At 39.3% G+C, this 27,270-nt stretch overlaps 1 protein-coding gene across 1 annotated transcript in view; it reads left to right on the top strand.

Annotated features, from left to right (window-relative positions):
• IL1RAPL1 (interleukin 1 receptor accessory protein like 1) overlaps positions 1-27,270 on the top strand; it is a gene marked incomplete at both ends in the record, with an annotated part of 677,390 nt that overhangs the window by 632,381 nt on the left and 17,739 nt on the right. Inside the window, 2 exons of the mRNA XM_082498507.1 lie at positions 15,581-15,713; positions 17,650-17,795. Of these exons, the coding sequence (XP_082354633.1) occupies positions 15,581-15,713; positions 17,650-17,795 (279 nt within the window). The remainder of the gene's footprint in view (positions 1-15,580; positions 15,714-17,649; positions 17,796-27,270) is intronic.

Genomic DNA, 27,270 nt, shown 5'->3' with positions numbered 1-27,270 from the left:
GCTGAGGAGTCTTGATTGTAGAATCTCATTGACTTGCTGCCCTTGCAGTTTAATTAAACAAAACAGAGGATGGGAGAACAAATTTCTGTGAGACCTGATGGCAGGTAAATTAGAATAGAAAGCATCAGTAACTATCCCAAAAATCATACAGAACACATGTAGCTGTGCTGGAACTGCGTCTAAATGTCAAGGTCAGAAATTTTTGGTAAAAGATAATCTTACCAAGAACAAATGGGCTTCACAGCATTTTGGTAAGTCAAACAGATTTATGGCAAGTCAGTAGAGATCTTCAAGCTTACAGTGCCCTGGTCTTGAATATCGTCAGTCATGTGGGACCTTTCACACCTGATCAGGAAAGCTGGAAGTCTGAGTTTCCTGTGGGCTACACTTTTCATCTCAGAAGCAGACTTACAGTGCAATGTGACTGGTATACCAGTGATCTTGCTGCATCCCTGGCCTTGAGATCATCAACAGGGAGGCGGCCTAGAAGCTACAGCTTTGAGAAGCTTGAGCTGGACTTCCAAGGTCCATGTTTCCAGATGGAAAGACATGGAAAAGTTTCCAAGATCATTGATGTGAAGCTTGCTAACAGTAAAGCCTTGGGATCCCCAGCCCCAACTAAGTTACTCTTCTTAACAGAGACTTTTAAATCTCTCAGAACATAGTTTGGACAAGGTCCAACAGGGTTTCCAAGTCTCCTCCTGCAGCACTTGAATTCAGAGCCTGCAAGTCTTGGGAGAGATCCCAGCATCTTGGCTTAACAGGCCAGTCTTGCTCTTGGGACTATCCTGGACTAACAGTTCTGGCGTGCTATTCTATTTGAATTAATTAAACTAACAGACACAAAAAAAATAATGCAAGAAAACAGAACGGCAAGTCTTTTTTATCAGAAATCCTGTCTCCTGGAAAATTCTGCTTTTCCATCCCATTGTTCAAATTATGGACACTTAATTCTATTGAACCCAGCGTGTCTGGTCAATGAATCATTCCTTTATGGCCGGTTCATAAATAAAACTGTAAAAATTCTACGAGAGATATGGTTTTGTTCCTGTCTAACCAATCTAACAATTTGCCTTGGTAATTTTAAATAAACTATTGGAGCTTTTCATGTTCCCACTTAGTGAAAGGGTGAGCTAATAGCTCTGCATTTTTTGTCTTTCTTAGTGAAAATCTAGGGGTTTGCAGCTCTTTACACAAACAACAGCTCACCTGCAATATCTCCCATGTCACCAAGATAAGTTTTTATTCATAAAAGTGACATTTGAGTAACGAATACCTATTTAATAGAAATATCTCCAAAATGAACATAAAAAGGAGATTTTTTTCCTTCAAAGTCTTCATTTATGCAGAAAATGTCATGTCAACCTTTTTCTTCTGCCTTTTCGACAAATGCTCTTTTCAAGCTTACATTTCAGTTTCATTCTAATATGTAACATGTGCTAATCATATTAGGAATGATTCATTTTATTCAGGATGGCAAACTGCTCTCTTAGCTAGGTCTTATTTGTAATGCCACTCTTAAACCTACAGCAGAAGTATCTTTCTCATGGGTGAAGGAAAGTAGCTGCTGTCAGCCAGTTCTCCCACATCTCTTTTGCAGTGTTTTGCTTTATTTTGTTGGTTGGTTGTTTTTTTTTCTTCCTGATCACTCCTCAGACAAAATGATTTTGTAATATTTGATGATTTCTTATGTTAGGGGCCTGGCAGATTCCAGTCTTCGTAACTTGATGTGCGAAAGCAGAGGTGTAAGATACATCTCCATGTTAACAGGGTTCAGGCTGCCTGATCTGGGTGCTGGAGGTCTAGTCCTGGATTTATCTCCAGGTAGGGACGTGCTGGCAATTGCAGGAGATCTCTCAGGATGATGATGATGAGATGGGATGAGAAAGAGTGGTTGGAAACATGAGGCAACGGGAGTCTTGTGGGCTGTTGTTTTGAGGAGGAAAAGCAGTATCCTCCTCTTTCATCTCTGCCTTTTACTGGAACCTGCTTTTCAGCTACTGTAGTGTCACTGGATGTGTGCCAGCAGCCCATCTCTAAGAGGGTATCTTCTCATTATCATCTTCCAGCTTCCCATATCTACATGCTTGAAGAGGTCATGTCCTAATCTCAAGAGCAACAAGCTTTTTCTGCTTCCCAGCTATTCCTTCCACACAATACTGACCTAAACATTAACGATGGAAATACCTTGTACAAGAAACCCTTATTGTAGTATAAGGGGATACAATTCAGCAGGACATTTAAAATCCTACTACGGTTCACATCAAGTTAGCTTTTCTCTCACTCTCATCAGGACAGGTATTAGCTTTAGAGACTAACTCAGACGAAATAGAAAAGTTACAGGACCAGTCACCCCATGTCATCCTATTACCTGCCTTGGACACCAAGGAAACACTGTCTGCCATCACAGTCTTGAAAAAAATCCTCATTTCATCTTCAAATGACCACATAGAGTAGGAAAAACTTTGCCTTTTACCCTCTGCCTTTTATTACTTTCCTGTTTTTTTTATGCCTCTTAAATTCATTATTTAACACTTGAACTTTATCATGTCACACTACGAAGTGTTTTAGGAGAATTATTTATGTAAAATAAAGTTTAATATACTTGTCATCCAAAATCTAATGAATTTAAAACAAAAAAATCCCAACTAAATAACTCTTGCCAAACTTTAGTCATAACTCTCTCTGATTATCCTGAAACCTGGAGAAAATAAAAGGTAGCAAGTTGGGGGCAAAGCATTCAACTGGATAAGCTCACATAGCTGCTTTTTATCATACCAATAAATTTCCATCTTTAAACTTCTCAGATAAATGCACATGCTTTTGTTGAAAAGCACATTGTTGAACTTCTATCGGAAGGCTATTTTTTCTTGTCTCCTAGTGCTAATGAAGCTGATCACTAGTCCTGATTATATGTGCATCCTGTTAGAACACACAGATTAATTCCTACAGAGGACAGCCATATGATCGTGCTATTTATTATTGGCATTGCTGTAGTTTAAAGTCTGTCAAGATTTTCATCGTGAAATTAAAGCTGTTTTCAGGGACTATGACTCTCGTATTGAGAATTTTGCCCTCCTGCTATTGAATACTGTCAGGTACAGGAAGGATGCTGGGATAGTGGATCTTTGCTCTGATTCAGCATGGGTGGCTCTTTTATTCTTTCCCACTTCTTGTGTTTGAAGATTAATGATCCCAAATTAACATTCAAAAAAATATCTTTTGTGAAAGAAGGAGGATTTTAAAGTGATTTTTTTCCCCCCACTGTTCTTACTTCAGCTAATCTGTATGACTTCATTTATGATAAGTATGGATTTAAATTCCATTGAGAGCATACGCTATACAATTAGGAAACTGGCTGGATATGTAATCATGCAATAATTAATGCCTAAGGCCATTCATTGTGGACTGTTTTATAAATAATACTCATTTTCATATGTCTGCAATTATAACACATTTTTAAAGAGATGCCATTTAGATGCCAAAGGACTGAAAGTAAACACTGTACTAAGCACTTTCTGAAAATCCATAATTTTTTTATTACCCAGTAGTTTGTAACAGCACTTACAAATCATTGCATCAATAAAAATCAAAGCCTATAGCTGCAATGGTATTCTTTAGATATGATGATGATGGGCTAGGGAGCTTAAGGGTTAACACACCCTCTTCTTCTTCGCCAGACCTGGATTAAAATTCTAGCTCCAAGACACAAGAGAAAGGGGGTTTTGCAAACATACCCTGGTCCCTCGTGGGCGGGTGTCCACATTAAAAACCCATCGTGCGCCTTGGGTTGAGTGGCAGTCTCACCTCTGGAGGGGCAGAGGACTGGGTGAGCAGTGGGGCTGCTGCTCAGGGTGGCACCCCGCACCTCTGCAGAGAGCTGGGCTGTCAGAGACACCAGCCCACCACCTCCCTCCTTGCACAGTTTGTATCATAAATATTGCATAATGAATATTTGTCTGTTCCTGTAACCAGCAGCTGTCATACTTTTTTTTTCTGTTGTCACTCAAACTCTGCTTTTAGTCCTTGCTTCGAGACCTGCAAAAACTGTTAAAAAACACAAACAACATTGTAGACAATGTTCTGCGTTCCTGGGGCTTGAATGAAGCAAGGTGAAATTTTCCTTCACTCTCTTCTGCTTTTGAGAAATGTCACAACTCCCGTGTTTCTCAGAGCACTGAGAAAATTAAAACAAAAATTGCAATATTGGTGGGGGTGCAGCAGGAGGAGGGGAGGTTGTATAAATTGATCAGGAAATTCACAATTATGCTAGTAAAGAGGACAGATATCCTACTTGCTGACCTCAGGTATTTGGCTTCAGATACAGGAGCCCTAAATCCCTCAGGAGTTTTGCTGGCACGACCCCGTACAGTGCAACTATGGAAACTACAACTAAAGGAGGATGAAGGTAGACTAGATAACTGAGGCCTACATGGCTGCTGCAAGAAGATAAATCAATTAAGCCTTGCTGTTGTCCAGACTTTCCAGTACTCAAGAGCATCTCCTCTTGACAGATACGTGCAAGAAACCAAAATAATTTGATGATTAATTTTCTTGAGCATGAAGTTGTTTTGGAAGAATCACATTTTATGACACTTGGGACTACAACTACTTCAAACATAGATAGGTACTTTGGGCTCTGCTTCTTCCTATTGTACCTGCAGCACAGCTAAGACATTTTCCTGTTAAAGAGTAATAGCCAATGTAAAGCCAGCTCTCGAGCAGCTGTAATTTAGGAGTACAAGAACAATGTTCCTACTCTTAGCCATGTGGTGCAAGAACAGCTACAATCTGTAGAGGGGAGTGGAGATCACAGGACCTCACCCATCTCAAAATCAGAATGAGAGAAGGCAGGTTTCCGGGGCTGGGAGCAATGGGCAGGCCCTGCTGTGGAGCAGAAGCTCATGAAGAGTGAGGACCCGGAGGGAGAAGGTGCTACGTGGCCCAGGAGTGCGCGGCAGGAATCCTGCCTTCGGCCAGACCCATCTTTTTTCCTGCAGGAATTCTGGTTATAACACAGATCCTCTACTCCACTTGTATGCCTGCAGGTCAGAAAGCAGGGTCCAACTCCAAGAATTCAAGCTTGCCCCCATTTCTATACTTTCTCCCTTTAAATTCAAGTTGCACCGTGCTAGCTGGATTCTTTTTATTCTGCTGGTGGCAGTTGTGCAGCTGCCCTCAGTAAGCACTGTCTTTCAATGTGCAATTACATAGTTATGTAGTGAAAAAGCCTGTCTGCCTTTCGTGTGGAAAGGACGCTGATCAATAGCAGTAGATTCCAGCATGTGTATGGTCCAAGAGTATAGCATATTTGTCGTGGACTAGCAATCAAGTTTCTCCATTGGCAACTTTGTGAATGAGCGGGTTTTGTTTTCATGGATTTTGCTTCTGGGGGCTCTTTGGAAAACAGCGGACTAACTCACACATGCAAGAGAAATAGAAAGACTACGTGGTGTGATGTCTGCGGTATGAAAACGAAAACCTAGCACTGTTAGAAATAGCACGCATTCGCGTGTTTATGCAATAGAAATCCTGATGTGTTAGGGCTTTTAAATTATATAAACAGATATTAGTATATGAGATAATTAAATGGCAAACATCAGCTATTTCTGAGAATAAGCTAAGAATTAGTATTTTCTCTGTCCATTGCTGTATCTTCCTGACATGAGGTGGGGACACCATGATTTAAAGCAGAAGCCCATCTAAACTATACTTATATCATCCTTTTCCATTATGTTTTTACATAAAAAAAACCCAGCATGAATAAGCATGAAAAACCTTCCTACCCTCAGAGGCTTTCTTGCAGTAAAAGGGAAAGTTGATGTTGATTTTATTTATCTGTTTTATCAGTAATCAATAGGTTCAGTTCCTCAGGGCTCTAATTTGCAGTGATGTTTAATGGCTTTCCTGGTGAAAATTTGAACAGAGAAGTGGCTTCACATCATTTTGAACCAAATTGAAATATTTTGATTCACGTAATAGATGTATTTTATTTCAGTTGTATTTATCCTGTTATGCCACGTTGCTTCATGGGAATGGGAGTTTTCCCCATCCACATGCTTGACAAACTAGCCAGGGTCTTTTCCAAATGACGTTTTCCATCATATGGGAGGATCTGACAGAACTGGTTAGTTCATGAAAATCTTAGAACTGCTAATGTTTCCAGTACGTGCTGAAGACTAAAGATCACCAGAGGAAGACAGAGTGTTTGATTATCTGTTGTTTGTTAATTTGAGTCTCAATTTCCTTAATACCAACCCTGCATGTGCAGGTGGCACTGTGTGTGCTACTTTCAAAAAGTTCCGCTTTTATAAAAAATACTCCATATGCAGCCCATCTCTACGGTACTTTTCAGAATACTTCCCCGCCCGAATAATTCCCTGCAACCTACTCAATCTGCGGTAGGCTTGTTTATGAAGAAAGAGCAAAGGGAAGAAAAGAGTAGTCAGGCTGAACAATGGAAAATAAACCCACAACTTATTATTTAATATATATGTGTGGCTACAAAGCTGAGAATTTGCTATATGTACTCAAATTATCTAATGATTGCACAAACACTACAATCCCTCTTCCCAAAGCTGTTAAAAAGCAGGTATTATGAGACATTATAGTAAAACACAGTTTCCAGCACTGTTCATTCAGTGCTATGTCTGAAGAAATCAACTGGCTGAACAGTTAGGGGCTGAAATAGCCGCAAGAGGTTGAATAGCCAATAATTTGTATGTAAACTGAATTGCCAAATCTGTTCCTTCAGATTATTGATATTTTCATTTAAGTGTGATCTGACACAGTAAGTTGTTTGCTACAGCTCCCCCGAGCTAACCTATTTTGGAAAAACGGGTGTTATTTGTCATTATCTAGAATCCAGGACATAGTCTGCATTTCCCCTGTACCGAAAGCGTTGTGCAGTGCACCTGAGAGGGAGCCTGGGAGAAGGTACCGGGGCTGCAGCGGGTTGCCATGATTTGTGTGCAGGGATTTTTGACGCGGACTAGCACCCACTAGACACCAAAGCAAACCCACTATATTCTGTTCAGAAAGAACAAGAAAACGGGATTTATAATGAAACCTCCATGGCAAGAGATTTCAATGTTTTCATCTGTTGGACCAACACTCTTTAGGTTAAAGAAATAATAAATAAAAGGTCAGTTATTTCTATAGCTCGCGCAGGTAAAAGAAAGCCAAGTGACAAGGGAGATGTGCTATTGCAAGTGTACTATATTAGAAAATCATTGTCATTGTAGACATGGGTGGACTGGATTTATCATTCCATTACATATACTTAGCAAAACAAGTTTAGCAACAGCTGCGTTCTAACTCAGAGGAGCCGCCTGAGTCCCACTTTCAGTCTGCTGCTGCTTTGTCTCTGAATTTTGTACGGGAAGGAGGAAGATGTTGTGGGAGCTGCAATGGCTTCAAACTGTCTTCCTTGACTAATAAAGATATTATTCCAGCTTTGTTGTTGCTTGGGGACCAGGGTCATCTGCAGAACTCCCAGAGGTTACTGCTCTTAATAAGTTTCTTATCAATAAATATCCTTTACAAGAGAGACACAAATTGAATTATTTTAATTTTTTTTCCTAATCTAACCTCCCTGAAATATAAAGAGATAAGCAGGAACACCCCCCCTGCTTTTCTAGGAATTTCCCAAAACGTGACCCAGAGCAGGACTTCACAAAGCTAAAGCCACAAGAAGCACTTCTGGGGGTCAGTCTGCTGAGGGGTGGTGACATCCCTGGGTGTATGACCTACCTGCCTCACTTTTGAGGCACAGAGAGAGACCATAAGGAGCATGGTCTTCCATACGGGACTGCTTATGGGAGCCCTTATGGGAGTCCTTTATGCAAAGGCTACTTCAGTCTGTTAGTTAAGTTTGTTTTCTTACCATATAGCATCATTAAAACGCAAAAGCCACAGCACCATAGTCAAAGGCAGTATGGTTGAAAAAGAATCCAGAAACAAAACACTGAACAATATTGAGCTAGGTATGGTGTGGACAAATGTAAAGCTCCTAAGTCATAAGTCTATAAGAGTGAAAAAACATGTGAAGTTTGACATTTAGAGACTTTTTTTTTTTTTTCCATTGGAGATATTCTGTTACCTAGGATATTTTATTGTGACTTGTATCTAAAACAGCTAAACTTTTAAAACAGAAATTATGTTTTGATCTGACAGAGATGGCACAGGAAAAAAGTGTTCGAGAAATGCATTTGTCTAAAAAAATCCATGAGAAAATACAAGCTTCTAGAATAGAAGTTAAGTCAAGCTTGTAAAACAATTGCAGTGACTTTCTTTTTTTTTAGCAACTCTTGCTTTATACTTGTGATAGTTCCTGTCTCCCACTCCAGCCTCTACTTCTGAAGAGGAAGGGATGAAAAATACTTGCCGAACAACTAATTTATCAGCTTGACATTACCATCTATCAAGAGGAGAGGCCCGCTGTTAGGAAAATCAAGATTATTGGTTCAGGGGTTTTGTTACCTCTTGTGAAATGAAGGTTAGTTTAACAATATACGTAGCTGAAAGATGTTCTGGGCATTTCGAGCCCAAAGTCCCATACATCACTTCTTTTTCTGCGGTCTGCTGTGGTGGTTGCTGTCTTCATTGACACTCTCTCTGACAAGCCTGCTGCTAAAGAGCCAATTCGAAGCAGATAGGATTTGGATTTCTTTTCCTTCACAAGCTATGAAGCAGTCTACCAAAAATTGTTAATAGTCTTAGGTTAATCTTAGATCTTACCATGTACTTTTCAGTATAGCACCTTAATAATATTGTGTTGCAGACTCAAATATCTCAGGGCTGATGGCAGGGAACATGTAAGCAGCAACATACAGATACCTCCATTACGTGTCCTGCTGTTGGACAGCTGTTCAGCAGCTGGAATCCTTGGAGGGTAAAGGGCTTTTCATATGGTAGTGAATGACTATAAGCAGGCTAGGGAGTTTAGCCCTATGGTGAATGAGGGCTAGTTTCTAAGTAAAGAAAAATCACCACAAACAACCCAAAACCCAAAGAAAACCCTAATGAACCAGAATTAGGCTTTTTTCCAATTAAAATAATCACAAGTCCAAGGAAGTGATTTTTTAACCTCTCCAATAAATAGTGATAACTACAACCACAGTGAAAATTCAAAAGCTACGATATCTCTATGATCTTGTTGCAAACCTTCAGCTGACATCTTTTTTTTTTTTTTTTTTTTTTGTGGAGGAATCGTTGTGTGTATTCTAAATTTACACATTTATGGCCTGAAGAACTTATTTGATACGTAATTCAGACTCCCATGCCATCAACATTCTGCTCCACAGCATAGCAAAATATGGACAGGTCTATTAATGAAGAGATATAGCCATGTAATCACATTCAGCCACTTTGTATGATGCTTGCATGATAATATTTAGTGGAATGATAATACCCAGACCTTTCAAACCTACATCCACTGAATTCAAAGTAGAGGGAATTTGCACATTGTAACCACAATTGCGTGGATTCAAGACCTGATGGCTTGCCAAAGACTTCACAACATACCACTCGGTAACGAGACTAGAATTTAGCAGTTCCCAGCATGCAGTTACATTTCAGAATCACGGAATAATGGAATTTTCAGAGTTGGAAGGGACCTCTAGAGATCATCTAGTCCAACTCCCCTGCCAAAGCAGGATTGCCCAGAGCACATTACTCAGGACTGCATCCAGGCGGGTCTTGAAAATCTCCAGAGAAGGGGACTCCACATCTTCTCTGGGCAGCCTGTGCCAGTGCTCTGTCACCCTCACCGTAAAGAAGTTTTTCCATGTATTTGAACGGAACTTCCTATGTTTCAACTTGTGCCCCTCGTCCTGTCACTGGGAACCACTGAGAAGAGCCTGGCTCCATCCTCCTTCAACCCACCCTTTAGATACTTGTAAGCAATAATAAGATCTCCCCTCAGCCTTCTCTTCTCCAGGCTAAAGAGTCCCAGCTCTCTCAGCCTTTCCTCATAAGGGAGATGCTCCAAGCCCTCAATCATCTTAGCTGCCCTTTGCTGGACTCGCTCCAGCAGTCCCCTGTCTCTCTTGAACTGGGGAGCCCAGAACTGGACACATGTTTATTTTTTATTTTTTTAATTTTGCCTAACCAGCTATACGAAACATGCAGCAAGACAGTTATGATCCAGTAAGAAAGTACAAGATACCAAGATGTGAAAATATGTATGTAAACTGGAGGGCAGCATAGCCGTAGGTGACATTTTACATAGACAAGGAAGGAATCAAGACGAATCTCTGCTGTTCATCCTGCTCTAAGGGAAGACTTATAGATTCTGAGAATATGATCATATGACCGAGAGTCATGGCTCAAAACTATAGGTACTTTATTTTCTTTTTTTTTTTCCTTAATCACATTTACAAGAAGATTTTCAAGAACTGTTGAACTGTTTTAGGATGTAAGACTTCTCTGAAAACATGAGCAGCTTCTGCCTACCTGTCTGCTGGGCTTCGCAGATGACATTGGCAAATCAAGTGGGTCATTTACTTTGTGAGGAATTGCCACCTGTCTGTCACACCTAGGAAGTTAACAGCTTTTACATCTCTCCACTTGGAAGACTCTTTTTCTCTAACACAAATGGAAAAAAACGTATTTAATTCATGTGTGAGAGATTTTGATTCCATCTGCCTTGGCCTTTTATAATTTCATTTTGAAGTGTTAACATTATAAATAAATGGCATACTTACAAGTGTGTAGGTATTTTCTGTGCATAAGTTTTATGAATGGTTTACATTGTACAGTAAAAGAAAGTCCCATATTTCAGTACACTTAACATTTCCACTCTTTTGGCCCTCAGTATTACTAGATGCTTAGCATGGGTCTCAAGTGCTTCACTTCCATAATACATCTTTGAGGATTCTTCTAAAAAGCACTTGGAGAAGATGTCTGATAATTATCATTGCTTCCAACAAAAATGGTTGTCCTTCACTGAAGAATCTGTCAAATCAAAGGCTAGAGTGGGTGCCATCGCAGTGTATGCTAACTTGTATGACTAATGGTGCAAGTGTAGTTTAGACTGCCCATACAAGATGACATTTCGCTAACCACAAAACATTCACTATTTGCTAATTACAACTAGCAGGTTCTTAGCAGGCTGATGTTTTTAATTAGAGCTTATATACTAGGATACTAGGAACTTACTTTTTTTTTTTTTTTTTTTTTTTTTAATATTTAGAAGTTAGACAGTGCCCTCTCCTGGACATAGGTTCCCATAACAGTAGTTTGCAAAGTGCCCTAAATGATGCCAATTAGAGAAAATGGACACAAAACCAGTGTGTTGCTCTGCTGAAAGGATTTGCTGATTTCAAGGAAGTACACTTTGCTGTGGTCCCTCCTTGCATTCTGCTCTAGTTGAAAGCATACTGTGTAACAAAAATTGTTCTCAGTTTAGATGGCAAAGAGCTTTTGATTAATTTAACTTGAACCCAGTTGGCTAGAGTTGACAGTGCAACTTTATCAGAGCAAGCAGCAGGAATATGTAGTGCTATATAGTCCAATTTTTACAAAAATCAGCTCAATACAGGAAGAGCATTTTCAACTTCAGAAATAAGGGTGGTTGAGAAATATGCAGTTGAAGCTTACTTTTTAGGTGTTCTTTTACCTGTCTTTATTGCATTATTTCACAGTCTAAAATGATAATTATACAGAGAAGTCAAAAGTGTCACTTATCTTTTTATCCTCTCTTGATGTTGTGGTTTGGGGTTTTTTTTGTTGTTTGTTTGTTTTTGGTTTTTTTTTTGGGGGGGAGGTGTTGATAAGAACACCAACACTATCAGTTTCACTTAATTAGATTAGAATTATCCCATGCCTTTGGATTTTTCCAGGGTCCATTAAAAAAGCAGTTTACCCAGGACATAACTTGAGACAGAACATTCTCAAGAATTTACATCATCTCACAGCAAAGGGGACAGAGAGAGAGATGGATTTCCCTAGTAATTTAGTTTAAAACATGTAGTTAATTTAAAACATGTATTTAAATTCCTTCAAAGATAGACTATAAAACTGTAATAATCCAGCATTTACAGGAAAATTTAAATTAACGGCATAGAAAGCATTACATATCCATTCATCAAACTTTTACAGTTTTCATATCACCGCTATAGTTTTTCTCGGCACAGAAAACACATGGAGGGATAAAGCTGTGTAGGGTTAACTGTGAGTGATTTCTATTAACTGGCTGACATGCTGTTTTATACATCAGCTTCAACATGAAGCAAAGCAGCTCTTGTATCTATTTACTTAAATTTCTAAAAATCTGCAGACTTCTTAAAAACAGACTGTCCATGCAGAGCAGCTGCTCTCTGCCAAACTAGGCATCCTCTGTCTGCTCACTTCAGAGGTACACTCCTAGGGAAAAATACCCCCCATCCTACAGCATATGCTCATATGAGGGCAGCTCCGGAGCAGACATCAAGATGCACTCCCAAAAGACTCTGTCCGCTCGTAATGTTGCCCTTCAGTCAGCCTCTGCCCATTACTTACATGTGCCTGCAGCTGGGAGCATCTCCACTCCACCAAGCAAGCTCCACTGCCCTCTGCAAAGAGCCGTGAGCTCTGGAGTAACAGACCTCCTCATTAATGGTCACAGTTGGTCATTAGCTGGTCACTGAATCTTTCTTGATGGCCTGCTAATGAACTTCCTATTGGCTTATTGTGAAGATTGGTCAAAGTAGACACTATAGGTAATTTATAGCTGAGCACCCAGCACGCTAATGGCCTTTGCTCAGCCACTGTAATCGACACAGTACTACTAAGAGGCATTACATTCTTCCTAATTTATTTCTCGGGTGTAAATATTTCATGTTGAATGGAAACTTTGGGTTCTGTCTTTAAAGGTATGATAACATTTTTTATTTAGGGAGGAAATTTCTTTAAGAATATAATGAGGAAAAAAGCCTTAATCTTACAAACTTTTTTTCTGACATTTTTTTGCCCTTAACAAAAGGTGTTTATTTTTAAAAAAACAAACCTATGCACGTTAATATTCAGCCATAAAAGGCTCAAAGGCCTGCACAGTGCAAAAATCAGCTCTCAGTGGGTGCCTGTTAGCTGCAGGAGCCGGGACAGCTTTGATGGTTCAGCACCTGTGGTGCCTAATCTCTGTGATTCTTGGATAAGATGGCCAGAAGCTACAGTCCCTCTAGCTGTGATCTTGCCAGCTCTTAAAAGCTAAAAAGTTTCAACTGGGCCTTGACTTGGTGGGAAAGCTCCAAAAAAAACCCCAAGAAGTGGCAGTGATGTATTAGGTAGCACTCTTCCCTCTAAGACTGGTAGATAATGCCATAGGGGTTATCCAATTATCACAGGAGCCTGCTTTCGCTTTAGATGTGCTGGTACCTTCTTCTGATTCGTGATCAGAGTCCGTCAATACTGCAGTTACTAGGCATTTCACAGCCCTGAATGTGTGCTAGGTTGGATGACTGTGGCCAAGATATTGATAATCCCTTAAGCTTTTGTATTTTCATTTTTCACATGCTCATGTATCATAATTATGATGCAAAATGAAAAAAAAAACAAAACAACAAAACAAAACAAAACATGTAGTTAGCTTATATCTGCTATGTAACTGCTGTAAGAAACTGGGTTTACATCTGCTAAGATTTCCTGGGCACAGCCAGGAAGTTTATCATGTTCCATTACAGGTTTTCATGCGCTTGACCCACATTAAGCGGTGTCCCAATGCTCAGCTCATTCCTTGCAAATGGCTTCAAGACTGCAAAAATCGTTCTCTCCAGTGCTTTCAAATAGCACTTCTTGAGCTGAGTAGAGATTGAGGAGGTGGTTTCCAGGGAGGTGTCCTGACCATTACTCCCCATGATGTGGAAATGGGAGCTGTGGTTGTCTTTAGAGAATTTTTGCCCTCTCACTGAGTATCTTCAGCTTCCATTTGGCAACTATGCTCTAAATGAGATGAGTTTATCAAAATGTTCCATTAGTCAGAGATTCGACTTCATACCTTTTGATTACTAATGAGACCCTCCTCTCCATCCTAGTTTCAAATTCTGGGCTACTCCTGTCTCTTTAGCAGACACTGCTGGTGAAGAGTGTGGCGCCAACCAAAAGTTCATGAAATGACTAAAAGCAGCTCAGTTCCTAAAAAGCTTGTGAAAGCAACATAAATGGTACTTGCCTGGGTGTTGCACATTTTGATTAAAAACAGTTGATTCTGAGCTCTTTATGGTGTGGATGTGGGAGTTCAAGCCAGATAGGGGAGCCAGATGCTTTTACCAAAATCCCAAAATCATTTCAGATAAGTAAGACATTTATTAATAATTCTCATCTTCCTGTCATACAGCATTCTGCATTTGTTTCTATACTAAAACATAAATGGAATTTTCAAATATTAACGTCACATGTTTGAGAAGGACAAGGTCCTGACCCAAAGCAGTGTATTTTTAAGGAAAATCATTGAACCCAGATGGACTTGTCATGGCATCTCAGTACAGAATGAAGTAGTGGTAACAATGCATCTTTTTTTTTTTTTTTTTTTTTTCCCCCGCAACAGCTGTGGTCAGTAAGCTTTAAAATCCTAAGATCAAAAATTGAAAGTGTAAATAAAATATGAGTTTGGTCTCAGCAGTAATATAAACTCCATGAAAATAGTCTCCTCAGGGGGGAAAAAACACTCCTTAAATCACTGTGTAATTATCCACTGAAGAAATGCACATAGCAGTTTAGAAGTGTTGGTGCATGTTGAGACAAACATCTTTACAGCAGCGAATAGGAGATCTTTGACTGTGAGGCTGTCCTCTAGTTAATTTTATCTGATCTTACCAACACAGAAAAGCGTGTGCAAAGTACACGTTTCAATCCCTGTATGTGCTGAAACCCCAAAGCCAAGTAAGACACAATGTAAGGCTACACAATGAAAATAAACCAAAGTGAAGGCATATTACATTTTTATTTTTTACTATAACGATTAAATAAGTAACGCTGCACACATACAGAATTTCTGCTCCTTGCTTTGTGTACCTAGTGGTTATTCGCGTTCATACAGCCAGATGTGTCCCACGATGTACATAATGAGTTCACATGTGTTCTTTCTGCAAGTTTCAGTGTTTAATACTTTCCTGCAAAGATAATGGAGCATTGAGCCCACATCTTTCTACTGGCTGCCCCTTGGCAGTGGTACCCTCCAGGAATCCACCGGGCAACTTGCAGAAACCATTGCAAAGCTGAACTGACACAGATGTGACTGCATGTCTATTTTACCTAACCTTTATCTGTTTTCAGAGGAAACATGGAAATCTTTGGTTGTTACCTCTTTTTGAAAAAACATAATCTTTAGCTTCCTTACCAAACACAGAAAACTTGGTGACACAACACAAAGTTGAATCCTGTTCTTATGTAACATTTAATTTCATTTTTTTTGTATTTATTTTCTGAAAATATATTGACAAGTGTGAAGACAAGTAGATACTTTTGGATGTTTTCAACAACAGCTGGAAACTGAGGATCTCTACAGATATATTTTTTTAAAATCAACAAAAGCAACTGATTCAAAAATGAAAGGTTTTTTACAAATTTTGAAATAACATATTTTTTTCATTCTTTGTAACAGGTGGTTCTGCTAATCTAACCTGCCGAGCTTTTTTTGGATATAGTGGAGATGTCAGTCCTTTAATCTACTGGATGAAAGGGGAGAAGTTTATTGAAGATTTGGATGATAGCCGAGTCTGGGAAAGTGACATCAGGTAAAAGAAGAAGTATTTTGTTTTTTCAGTCTGTATCTTTTTTTGATAGTTCATCTAACACTTGTTATCACAGACTAACTCAGCAACACTTTGAGTCTGATCCCTGTTTTTGCAAGATCCATTCTTTACCTTTTCAATTCCACCAGTAGAGAACAGAAAAATGCATGCGTCTGCCAGATCTGATCTCGGAGAGCTGCAAAAGCAGAATAGCTGCTTCACAAGCACCGCAGTGTAACCGATTGGAATTTGCATAGTGACTTTTTCAAACTTTGGCAACCTACAATAAGAACCATTAAGACAGTTACTGAGATGAAACAAAGAAAAATAAATACATCAAGGAAAACAGCTCAAAATCGCAAAATAAGTTTTTTAAAACACGGATCCTTAAATAAATGCTAAAGTCTGGCTTCTTTTTTGAAATGTTTTGGTTTCTTTTCTTTAAGGAAAAAACTGGGTTCCCTGGGATGTTATCTGGCCTGTGAGAGCCAAGCATCCTGTTATGTGGGCTGCTTATGTCTGCTGAAACACTTGTTTTAGAGAGGATCTGGCTATCTGCATCATGTACTTTTACTGCTCCTAAAAGTGCTGCATCATTTGGAAATTAAGAAAAAAGTGGTTTTGTATTGAGAATTACATGCTTGACATGGAGTACCGACACCTTTCTAATATGAAGTATCTACTTGGATGTGAAGAGATTCCTTTTTCATTTATAATTCCGCATGTGTGTTTATCGCTCTGCCTATATAACATGGATAAACCCAGAACTGAAGGCAAATCAAAACGTGTGTTACAAAGGAAGCTAAATAATCACAGATGTGTTATCTACAGTGATTGTCTATAATAGAACAAAATGAGCTTATTTACACTTCACCTCCTACACAGGAGTCTACTATCTCATCAAAAGGCATGAAGTCACACTCATTTTTATGAGTCATTTGGACTTCTTTGGTGTAACCAAAACAACAGAGACAATTCCTTTACCAAAATCAAGAAGGCCACATAGTCATTCAAGGTCATCTCCACGTCTCCAGATATAACCAAATGGAAGTGTATTTCACCCCAGTGTACTTCAAGTTTATTCTATAAAGCTCAAGACCAATACACTAAATGGCACATGACAGACAGATCATCTGTATTTCACATCTAAAGCTTTTCCTGAGCCGTTCAGCCAGAGACTTGGCATTCTGAAGGCTGATAAAAGTCCTGCTTGTTTTGTGGAGGGAGGAGCAGGAAGGCTGGGTTCCACTTCTTTTGTCAGGTGTGAGATGAGGGAGCAGCCTAGAGTCGTTTGTCATTTACTTTTCTGGGTTTCTAAAACCACTGGTGGGCATGCTAAGAGGTAAAGAAAGCAATGCAAAGACAGGTGGAGTCTTATGCAGGAGGTCTTTTATTTATCATCTCTATGAACGAGCGGCACTGGGTATGACAGTTCTTTCTAGTGATTTATAATACACAGTCGAATTTTATAATATACTCAAGGAATAATTTTTCAGACCCTGACGTGAACACACTGTTTCTGAGTGACGAGTTGGTGAGCCTCAGAAAGTGCACTAATAGTGTTTGGCCCAGACTCCTAGTGTGACGCTAAAACCCAATATAACTCTTTTCACTTTTCTCTCTTCTAACATTTCAAGACTTCACATACTACTGATCAAGGTCTCTTATCAGAGTGTACAATAACATCTTATCAGTGTGCACATCATCTTGTTTAAAGAAGACAATTAACTGAAGCTCTTATTAACATTTACAAAGCCAAACATCCTCATTAGGAGTGAGAAAGAAAAGGGCATGATATAATTTGATTAAGATTTCATCAAACCATAGCCAAATTTGAAGCCCGAGAGTTGTGAGTTGTAAGTAACATTGTTATGTCGTGATTATCTCGTGCTCCACTATGATACAAGCAGAATAGCAGCGGTGGTTCCTTTTTTCTCAGGGTTCTTAAGGAACATCTCGGGGAACAGGAGGTTTCCATCTCATTGATTCTTGACTCTGTGGAAGAGGCAGACCTGGGGAATTATTCTTGCTACGTTGAGAATGGAAATGGACGCCGACATGCCAGTATTCTTCTACATAAAAGGGGTAAATATTCAGCTTTTCTCCATGAAATGGTACATTATAGGGGTGGTCAGTTTGTAGAGCTTCCTTCTGATGCAAGCATGAATTTTGGCTTCCTGACATATTAATAGGCAATTATTATTGTTCCCCAGGCATTTCTGCAACTATCAAAATAAAACAGACAGGTTGTTGTTAACTATGGCTGCCACTGGGAAAAATACAGTAATACCTTTTAATTATATTTATATCAAAGATGCATTTAATAATTCATGAACTCTAAAACTAATAAAGGCTCAGTAGAGAAAAAAATAATAGGAAGCCACAGAATAGAACTGTAATAGAACTGTAACAACTTTCTGTAAGAAATAAAATACTAGAAAAGCCAACAAAAATACATTCCACTTCTATCAGAAATGCCACCTAAACCCCACTCCAGGGGAGTTCCTGCCTAGCCTGACTGTGGACATTTTCCTTCTAACATATTTGTTTAACGCCAACATTTCTGAAGTGGAGTATCATAACAGAAACTTCTAAGGACCTTCCTGTTTCTACTCACCACTCACATCCCACGATTCCAGCCTGCCTAATGGCCACCGGCGTCTCCCACGGAGATAATTATGGAGAGGTGGAGGATCTCTTGCAAAGCAAGGTTCCCAGATCCACTTTGTTCGCTTTAGCTCCCAGAGGGTGCTTGCTCCACATGCCTGGGCTTGATGCTTCCCACCTTCATGCAGCCTCCTGCTGGTTTAAGAGAGCAAAGAATAATCAGGAGCGGTGTCTGTGCTTTGCTGCCGTTACTGTGGTTTTTTTAGGCTGTTTGTAAAGGTGAGCAAACCAGGTTCTTACTGTGGTGCTGAACTACTTGTGGCATCTCAATTTATATCAAAGCAGTGAGGTCTTCCCTAGTTTTAGTCTTGTAACATGCAAAGTCTGTCTAAGCTTAAAAGGAAGCCATAAATCAAGATAGTGTGACTCATTTATTAAACGTATTTTGTGTACCTCCAGTTAAATAGAACTAATTTGTAGCCCTTTTTCAGAACTGTTGTCATTGCTTCTTAAGAGATGCAGATGTAAATAACCAGATGTTTTGGTTAGCCTGGCATTTGCCATATTTTCTTGAATTTACTGAGATGGGAAATTAACTTATTAAGTAACTGAAGCTCAACGATTTACCAGCTAGTAGTCATATACTCCTAATTCAGAAACACTTGAACCTAGAACAAGAGCTTAACCCAACAAACACTGAAATCCAATTTCTTGTCATTAATAATGAAATTAGTGCATGGAACACTGAAAATAAAGATTTTTTTAAGTCTTAAAATACTTTAAAACCAATACTTAATTAACTGACGTGTATTAAGTCACATGCTGATGGCAAGTCCTTATTTTCCTTTCCATACAAACAGCAGCTCCAAGCCTGACAACACATAAGTCTTTTCTGTTCTGTGACCACCAGCTTTGTAATCTAACAGTGTGCATACATAAATTTTGCAAGGGTCTACTTTCCTTGCTTCCTTTCTTGGAGAAATCAGTATGTCAAACACACCACAATATGTGGCCTCAGGATGACATGCTCAAGAGGAAGTAATCTCAATATTTAATTGCCCTTATAAATAGTAAAAAGATAAAAATAGCAAACACTCCCCCAAATATTTTTTTTTCCTCTTTAAGTAAGGCTGGATCTGAAATTGTGATTTGGAAACAAAATCTGTTGTGCCCTCGAAAAACAAAAGGTACTTGTTACAAGCTTTCTACATACTTTGCATGTTGACAACTGTTTCAGTGAAATGATAAATTAACCATGACAGATAAAAATTTGAGCTAGTCTCTCAGGTCTCCTAGGAAGAGGAGCTTTGCACTACTTGCTTAGTCTCCTGTATATCACCATGACAACATTTCGTTTTAGGTTTCCTTGTTTAGATCTCTGCTAGGAATGAGTTAGCTGTTTATTAATTTCTGATTATTGACTCACGTAGAACAATTGGGACCTAACAATTAGGTAAATTTGCTTCCTGACACTGAGGCATTTGCAGAGGTATTAGATTTGGCTGGTTTTTTAGTTGGTGATCTTTTTTTCCAGCAGTATAATCCAACAAAAAATGCTGAATCTGGAATGTTCGCTGGATACCTGAAAAAACAATTATAATCCTTCTTAAACTTCACATGTGGTACATTATCACCACGATCAGGAGGGACAGGAAAGCAGAAAGCTCTGTTATTGAACAAAGAACATTCCTGGGAAAAGAGGTATTTAGGGCTAAACGCTGCAGTGGGGATTCAGGTGCAAAATTTAAGCCTTTCAAACACCTTTGCAACTGCTGCTTCACCCTGGTCAATATATTCTCTGTAAACTTAAACTTCCAGGGGGAGCTTTTGGATATGCCTGCAACTACACAGGCCTTGAAGGGGCAAGACATTCAGAGTCTAAATCACAAGCAAAAACCTGGATGTGTCTTCCTCTCTCTTCCCGCCCGTCAGCCCAGCAGGGACACACAGAAAACACAAGCAGGGTCCATCCGATGGTGGTTCCCACCACAAACCAGTGCCTGACACATTCAACTGGGGACAGGGGGCTTCTGCTCCTTCCCTGACACGGCACAGGAATGGAAACCCCGAGCCTCGCCTACCCCGTGAGGCATTTTGGGAGGGGAGCGGAACACAGCTCCCTCGGGCTTCATCACCACTTGTGCAGGAAAAGCGAACCCAGTTTGAGCATCCAGCACCGGGAAAAAGCTGGAGCCCCTGGCACCTCCCTCTAGCCCAGATGCCACTGCTCTGCATCTCGGGGAGCTGAGCCCTCGTTTTCTCCTGAGCTTCTTTTACTTTCTGACTGCCAGCGGAGACAACCTATGATCTATGTTTTTGTGCAGCCAGCTAACCCTTTTTAGGCTGCTAACTTTCCTCAGACGCTGTGCGTAGGGAGCATTTAACTCAGAGCTAAAGGCAGTAGAGCATTTTAAGCATGACAATGTCAATGCTGTTTCCTTTTCTGGTCCATTCCTGCAAAATTTGGCCAAAAATAATCAGAAAAAGAGAGGGATCAGAACCCAGGAGATGTAACTTTCATTCTCTTCCTCCAGCTGTTGGCCAAATCTCTTACTATTACCTTTACAATAATCAAGTTATTTTCTCTTTTGTGTGAGAAAAAAAAAAAATCTACTTGTTATAATCTAAGGCTGATTTTGTTACATATTTGTGATAGCTGCCATCTATCATCTGTAGGAGTTACGGGTTAATCTTCAGCCAGGTAGGGGAATCTTCTAGAAATTAATTTTGAGAGTGGTACTGACAGCAGCTACGCACAAATTTATTAACGACAGACCACAAATTGCAGATGATATAAGGGGTGGACCACACTATAATTCTTTTCCACAGGTTTTTAATTCAAGAAGAAAAGCCCATAGTCTATCAATGTAGCAGATAAAAATGTAATGCATAAGGAGAAAGAATGTGCTTCTACACTGTTACATATTGAAAAGTATGACTTTCATGCTGGATCAAAGCCTTTGTAGTCTCATTTAATCATAGACTATGTTGGAAATACAGATTATTATCTAATAATATGATTATTTTTGTGGAAATCCTTTTCTGCATGTCTGCAACTAACACTCTAAAGTAAAAAAAAAAAAACTCAAATTCTATCTTGGCTTTTTTTTTTTAAATGTTATTATTTTAAAAGCTTAATAATATACCTGTATTTTTCATGGGACAGGCACCATAACTAAGATGAGGTAACATACTTTACACACTTTTTTCAAAGTATCTCCTTCCCTTTCTTCCCATTTTCTCAGTGCTGTCTAATTTCCTGTCCTGGGCCTTTTTTATGTTTTGAGTTCATTTTCCTCTGTCATAGGTGTTCTCAGTGGGTCTTCTTGACTATAAGCTAATGAGAGATGGTTAAAACAACTTTTTTCCTGTTGGGATAGAAAAAGACTTGCACTGAAAAAAATTGTTTAGAATAAGAGATTGATTGTGTTTGAAATTGCCCATAAGAATGTATGTTTGAAAAAGAAACAAGTTAATATTTCCTATAGGAAGTGCATCTTGAGGAAATCTACAAATAAGCAGGCATACTTTAAACTCATAATTTATTAAACCATAAACATGATATTAATATGTCCTGTAAAATTTAATAGCAAATTCTGAATAGCAAGGAATTCTGAATTTTCTTCAGTTATTAACAAAAATGGAACTGCTGACAAGCACCTTAAGTTACAGCGTCATTCACATAATAGTGTAAATCTGTTTTATTACTTAAGGTCTTGAATAAGTTACATATTTGATCTCATGAGCATTTTCAGTCACTGAGATGCGATTTCACACAGTGGTGGTGATGAGTGACAATAAGAGCTAAAAGAGAAAAGACATTAGTTCTTTTCTAACCTCTGCAAAGAAACTGCAGGTGCTGTAGCTCCCTTTGCCATAAAGCTTCACGATGCTTCTGAAATTTCTGAATAGGAGCTTGTCATGTGAGATACGAGAGCAATGACTTTTATATTTCAACTTCTGTTAATTGGTCTTAATTACTTGAACATTCCAGGAAATCTCTGAGTCTCAGTGGAAGCAAAAGTTTGTAAAACTCTGACCCACTTGGTCTGTTAAGACCTTACACATGTATATCTTCCAGTGTATAAAGCATTCAGTTTTTATTCTGCACTGCAGGAAAATATTTTCTGAGTTCCTAACCAGGTTTTAGAATTGGAATTTAAATTTGATTTGATTTGATTTGATGGGAATTGATTTTTCATGCCCCTATGGCCATTAAAGAAGCCTTCAGGTTGTCAATGGACTGGGCAGTGCAAAGGTTCGGTCACCTAAGAGGTTCATGATATTGGCCCAAAAGTCTAATATTACCTCCCTTCCTGTCCCAAACCTAGCCAAAAGTGACTGTTCTTTTTACACTCAATCTCATCTGAAATCAGTAAATTAGTAGAATACTAAAGACTACTGCCTGAGAGAAACTCTTCATAAGACCATTCTCTTCATCAGTAACATTTTTCTCATCCTTTAGAAAATTGGACTAAGACATCTTCAGTAAAAAGGTTAGTCAGATCACTTAGCATGTGCCTTAATCTAGCTTTCCTTTGACAAAGTGTCAAAAAAGTTAGTTTGTTTAACAGATTCCTTTTTAAAACGGCTCTTGTACCACTTTTGTCATAGTTCTCTTTATATAATGTCTAAGTGCAATTCTAACCTTGATTGGCAAGGATGAAAATATTTCAAAATAAAATGTCACAAATTGTTCCCATAATCCATGCAGAGCTAAATTATTCATTAATGCTATCCTCAGAAAAAATGTAAACAATATGGTTTATGATCTTACATCCTTGGAACTTGGTACTCCATTTTTCCCCACATTTTAGCACCTCCCAGTGCTTCTTACATTCATTTCTTTCAGAAGATCTAAAAGAAGTAATTGCGTGGGCTGTCTGATTTCTGTAGTGCAATAAGCAAATAGAAGTTCTCCTAATCAGTAAGGTTTTAAGTCATACACGATTCAGTTCTTTGGGGAAGCTAACCAGAGATTAATGCAATTCTGCACCATGATGACTTTCTTCCTTCAACCTGAAGTATAAACGGCCTTTAAAATGCAGTGTTCTGTGTTTAAATGCAGTAAACTTCAGTAACATGGCAGCATCTATATTTTTTTCAACCTTATCCTCTTTTGAGCTGACATACTGTTGGAGATAGTCAGTGTAATTATTCTCCTGCTGGAAACAGGTATCCCGCACTTCTTAGAAGAAATAAAAATGTCATCCGTAAGAATATACTTCTATTATAATAATTTACTATCTCTATTCTAATAACCCGGAGAAATCCAACAGCACCATGGCTCAGATATGCTGCCTGCCATACTAACGAATAGGTTAGCAAGATCCTGGTCTTGTATTTGCACTCATACATACACATAATCCCGAACCCAACTAATTCTTTTTCATAGATGGATCGGGAATATATATTATATATTGATCTAAAAAATAAAGTGAGGTGACTAAGTTTCAATAGTTCTAATAAATAAAATGAAACTACTGTATTGAAAACCATATTAAAAACTGTAACTAAATTTAGCCACCTTAAGTCAACTCTGCAGACATCTACAGGCATGCGTGGCCTGTGCTGGCAGAAAGCACATACTTTGTGCTAAGAAATGGTTTCATAATCAAGCTAATGAACATCCCAAGTCTGTTTCTACTAGTATCAGAAGTACAATATCCATCAGTAATTGTTCACATACATAAAGACATCTAGGTACCTTAAATACAAACAGATTTTGTTTGGCAGGTTGAAACAAACAAACAAAAAATCCTAAAAAGTAGAGAATAGATAATATATATATTTATATAAATGCATATGGGATATGCATATGCTGCATAAAGCTGTGGTTCCATATACTGTACTTTAGAAAGATACATCATTGTTTTACAGCCATGCCATAATGAATACTGCATTGGGGGGGGGGGAGAAGAAAGCACATACTTCACTTTTAAACTGTGATTACGGGTTTCTTTTTTCCTAACATAAACTCTGCCTACTGTTTACTGCTAATGTCTGAAATGAGACTCAGACAAGTACTGCTGTGTTAGCCATCCTCCTCCTTTCTTTAGAAGAAACACACGCGTTTATAGCCAAAGCTGCATGTTATGACATGTCAGTCTTGCGTTGGCCACCAGTATCTACCTTCTTTACCTTCTCTCGGGTGTCGTCATGAGAGCTTTAGCATTGTCTTCAACTGCTCCCCTTCCAAATTATATTCATTACCTTTATGTCTCATTAAATAATTTAAGTCTATGAAAGTATGCCTAGACAAACTGAGAACTGTCTCTAACCAAACCTCGTAGCCTTGTGGGTTAAATCGTCCAAGACAAGCAGAGAATGGGAATAAGCGTAGGCCACAAAGTTGCAAAGATTTATGTATGCACTAACCTGAAGCTCTGTAAATAGTCCTGTTGACTTCAGAGGGATTACTTATAGTCGGTGAAGTTAAGCAATCTGCGTAAGTGATTGCAAAATTGAAACCTTATATAGACTGTAATTGGATTTTGAAAAAGGCTCAGACATTGATTACACAGATATAAATCACATGTCCTCAAAGAGTTATAAATCACCAAAAAAAAAATGTTTGAAATATAATTATTTTTCTTAGTAGTTCAGCCGTATGTAGACTAATGAATAGAATAAGATTAATATTAAATTATCACAGATCATTAAATGTAAAGTCCCTGAAGCATGTCCTATAAGTCAAAAGACATGAATCTCTGAAGGCACCCTTTTGTTTACCTTCTTGTTACAACTCCAGTTACGATAAGTGAATTACCTGCATGACACAGCAAAAGGATGTTTATCAAATATTAAAGCCAGGTGAGGATCAAAGATATATACTACAAATAAGCCTAATAATAAGGACAGAATCAGTATAAAATGAGCGTATTTATTACCAGCCATGTCATGCCGGATATTTGGAGAGGACGCGTACTTTGTTTTAATTAGCTGTCTCTCACTGGGTTGCTTGGCCAAAGCCTCCCGATAAGGAAAAAACAATTGTAGCCATTGGTCAAAAAGCTTGTAACAAATCTTGTTTTAAGTTGAAGCTATTTATTCACAAACCAATCTACTACCGCAGCAGTAATCAATGTGTTTTCCCTTGGAGTAGAACTGTTCCTGTGCTACTGGAGGACTATTGTTAATTGCCTGTAACTAAATGATTGCTGTGCTTCTGGATGTAACTCCCTGGCACTCGCTCATTTGTTGTGTTTAACAGAATGCCTGTCCCCCAGAGGGTTAGCCGAGTAATTTTCCTCTACTATTTTCTACATTCAGCCTCAGCTCCTTAAGGAGGGCCAGGTCTGTAATTTGAGCAACGTTAACACAGAGGCTAAATAGATTTTAAAAGGTTTGCACTTTTCCTCTCTCCCCTCTGATGCGGAATTGTGCTGAAATTGAATCTTTTTAGCGTGGAGCCACACAGGAAACTTGAATTTCAGCAGGAAAAACATATCACACTTCAAAGGGAGTGTAATGCCTGCTGCAGCTACCGTGTTCAAATCCCAATGCAAAAGGCAGCATAGGGCAGCGGGAAAAATTGTTTTTGCGAAGGTAACCTTATGCTCCAACCTTGCTGTTACACTTCAACTGAGCCTTAACAGTCAGTGCATCGTTGTTGTCATACACATCACCAACACCCTCCGTATTCGCAGAGCCCCTTCAGGAGTAACCTCTTCCACCAAGGAGTCAGAAGCCCCCTCCCCAGTTCACATCGGGAAAACCGAGGCACAGAAATGTGAAATGGCTTCTGTCACCCGCGGGGCCGAGAGCAGGGGCAGGGCCCAGCCTTCCGCTCCTCACACCTGCAGCTCAGCCCCACACTGGGAAACGCTGTGAAATGGCTTCGGTCACCCGCGGGGCCGAGAGCAGGGGCAGGACCCAGCCTTCCGCTCCTCACACCTGCAGCTCAGCCCCACACCGGGAAACGCTGTTCACAAAATCCCTGCGGCAGCCCGAAGCCAGCCAGTGCCCCCTCTTTAGCATCCTGCAGAAACACTAACTCGGGGACTGAAAGCAACCAGCTTGGTGAGGCGCTGTGCCCAGGCCAATCTGTCCCGCCTTCCATGGGCCTGCACCGCTGTGGCTGTCCCACCTCCATCACCCTGGGGGTCAGCTCAAGCATCTGAGGGGCTGGGTGTCGGGATGGCTCATCACTGCTCTTCTCTGCCTCTGAACCCCGGCTGATAGCACCCCAGATGGAGAGCGGACATGTGCTGACAGACGTTGCTCAGCACAGAGGAAAATACAAGCTTGCTGTGCTAGATGGATAGGGCATGAAACTTACTTTGCAAACAAATCAGTTTAAGAAAGAACCGCCTTATCCTTGTGCTCATAAGTGATCACGATGGGCTCAGCAGCAGCACATGAAAAGGTAATTTCTAGTACGTTTCAGGGTGATTTAGAGAATTTTGTTGTTTGCTCCGGTTGCCTAATTTAGGGCAGTTTCATGTGCGTTCAGGTAGACTTTACTGACGTAAAAATATAGGCATAATCTTGAATTATTTAATGGGGAAAAAGATAACTAAGAGGGACTCTTTGATGGCAAAGTGATGCAGTGCATTAGTCTGATTTCATACACAATGACAGAGAACAGATGACTACCTGCAGTTATTTTTTCCATTTAATCTCAAAATCATTAATTTAGGAAAAACTTTCGTTTTCCAGTTGTAAAGTTTTTCCTTGCCTTTAATGAGTCATAACAGCAGGCACATAAATAGAGTATTTTGTGCCTAGCAACCAGAAATATTAAAGCTTTTCTTCTAGTTACCATTGAACAGCTGCATCACCTGTAGTACAAAATGATAAACAGGGTATAGTAAGCCAGTGCAGAGTAATTTCCATTTCCATTTATATTCTAAAATACTGTATTACTTGTCTATGCAAGCAATTTTTTGTTGGGTATTTTTAATAACATTCCCCTCTCTGCACCAGCAAACTATTGAAAGTCTGAAATAAC

This window comes from Vanellus vanellus, assembly GCF_965231255.1.
Source record: "Vanellus vanellus genome assembly, chromosome: 1".
NCBI classification, from domain to species: domain Eukaryota; kingdom Metazoa; phylum Chordata; class Aves; order Charadriiformes; family Charadriidae; genus Vanellus; species Vanellus vanellus.
This window is presented reverse-complemented; position numbering and strand designations above follow the sequence as displayed.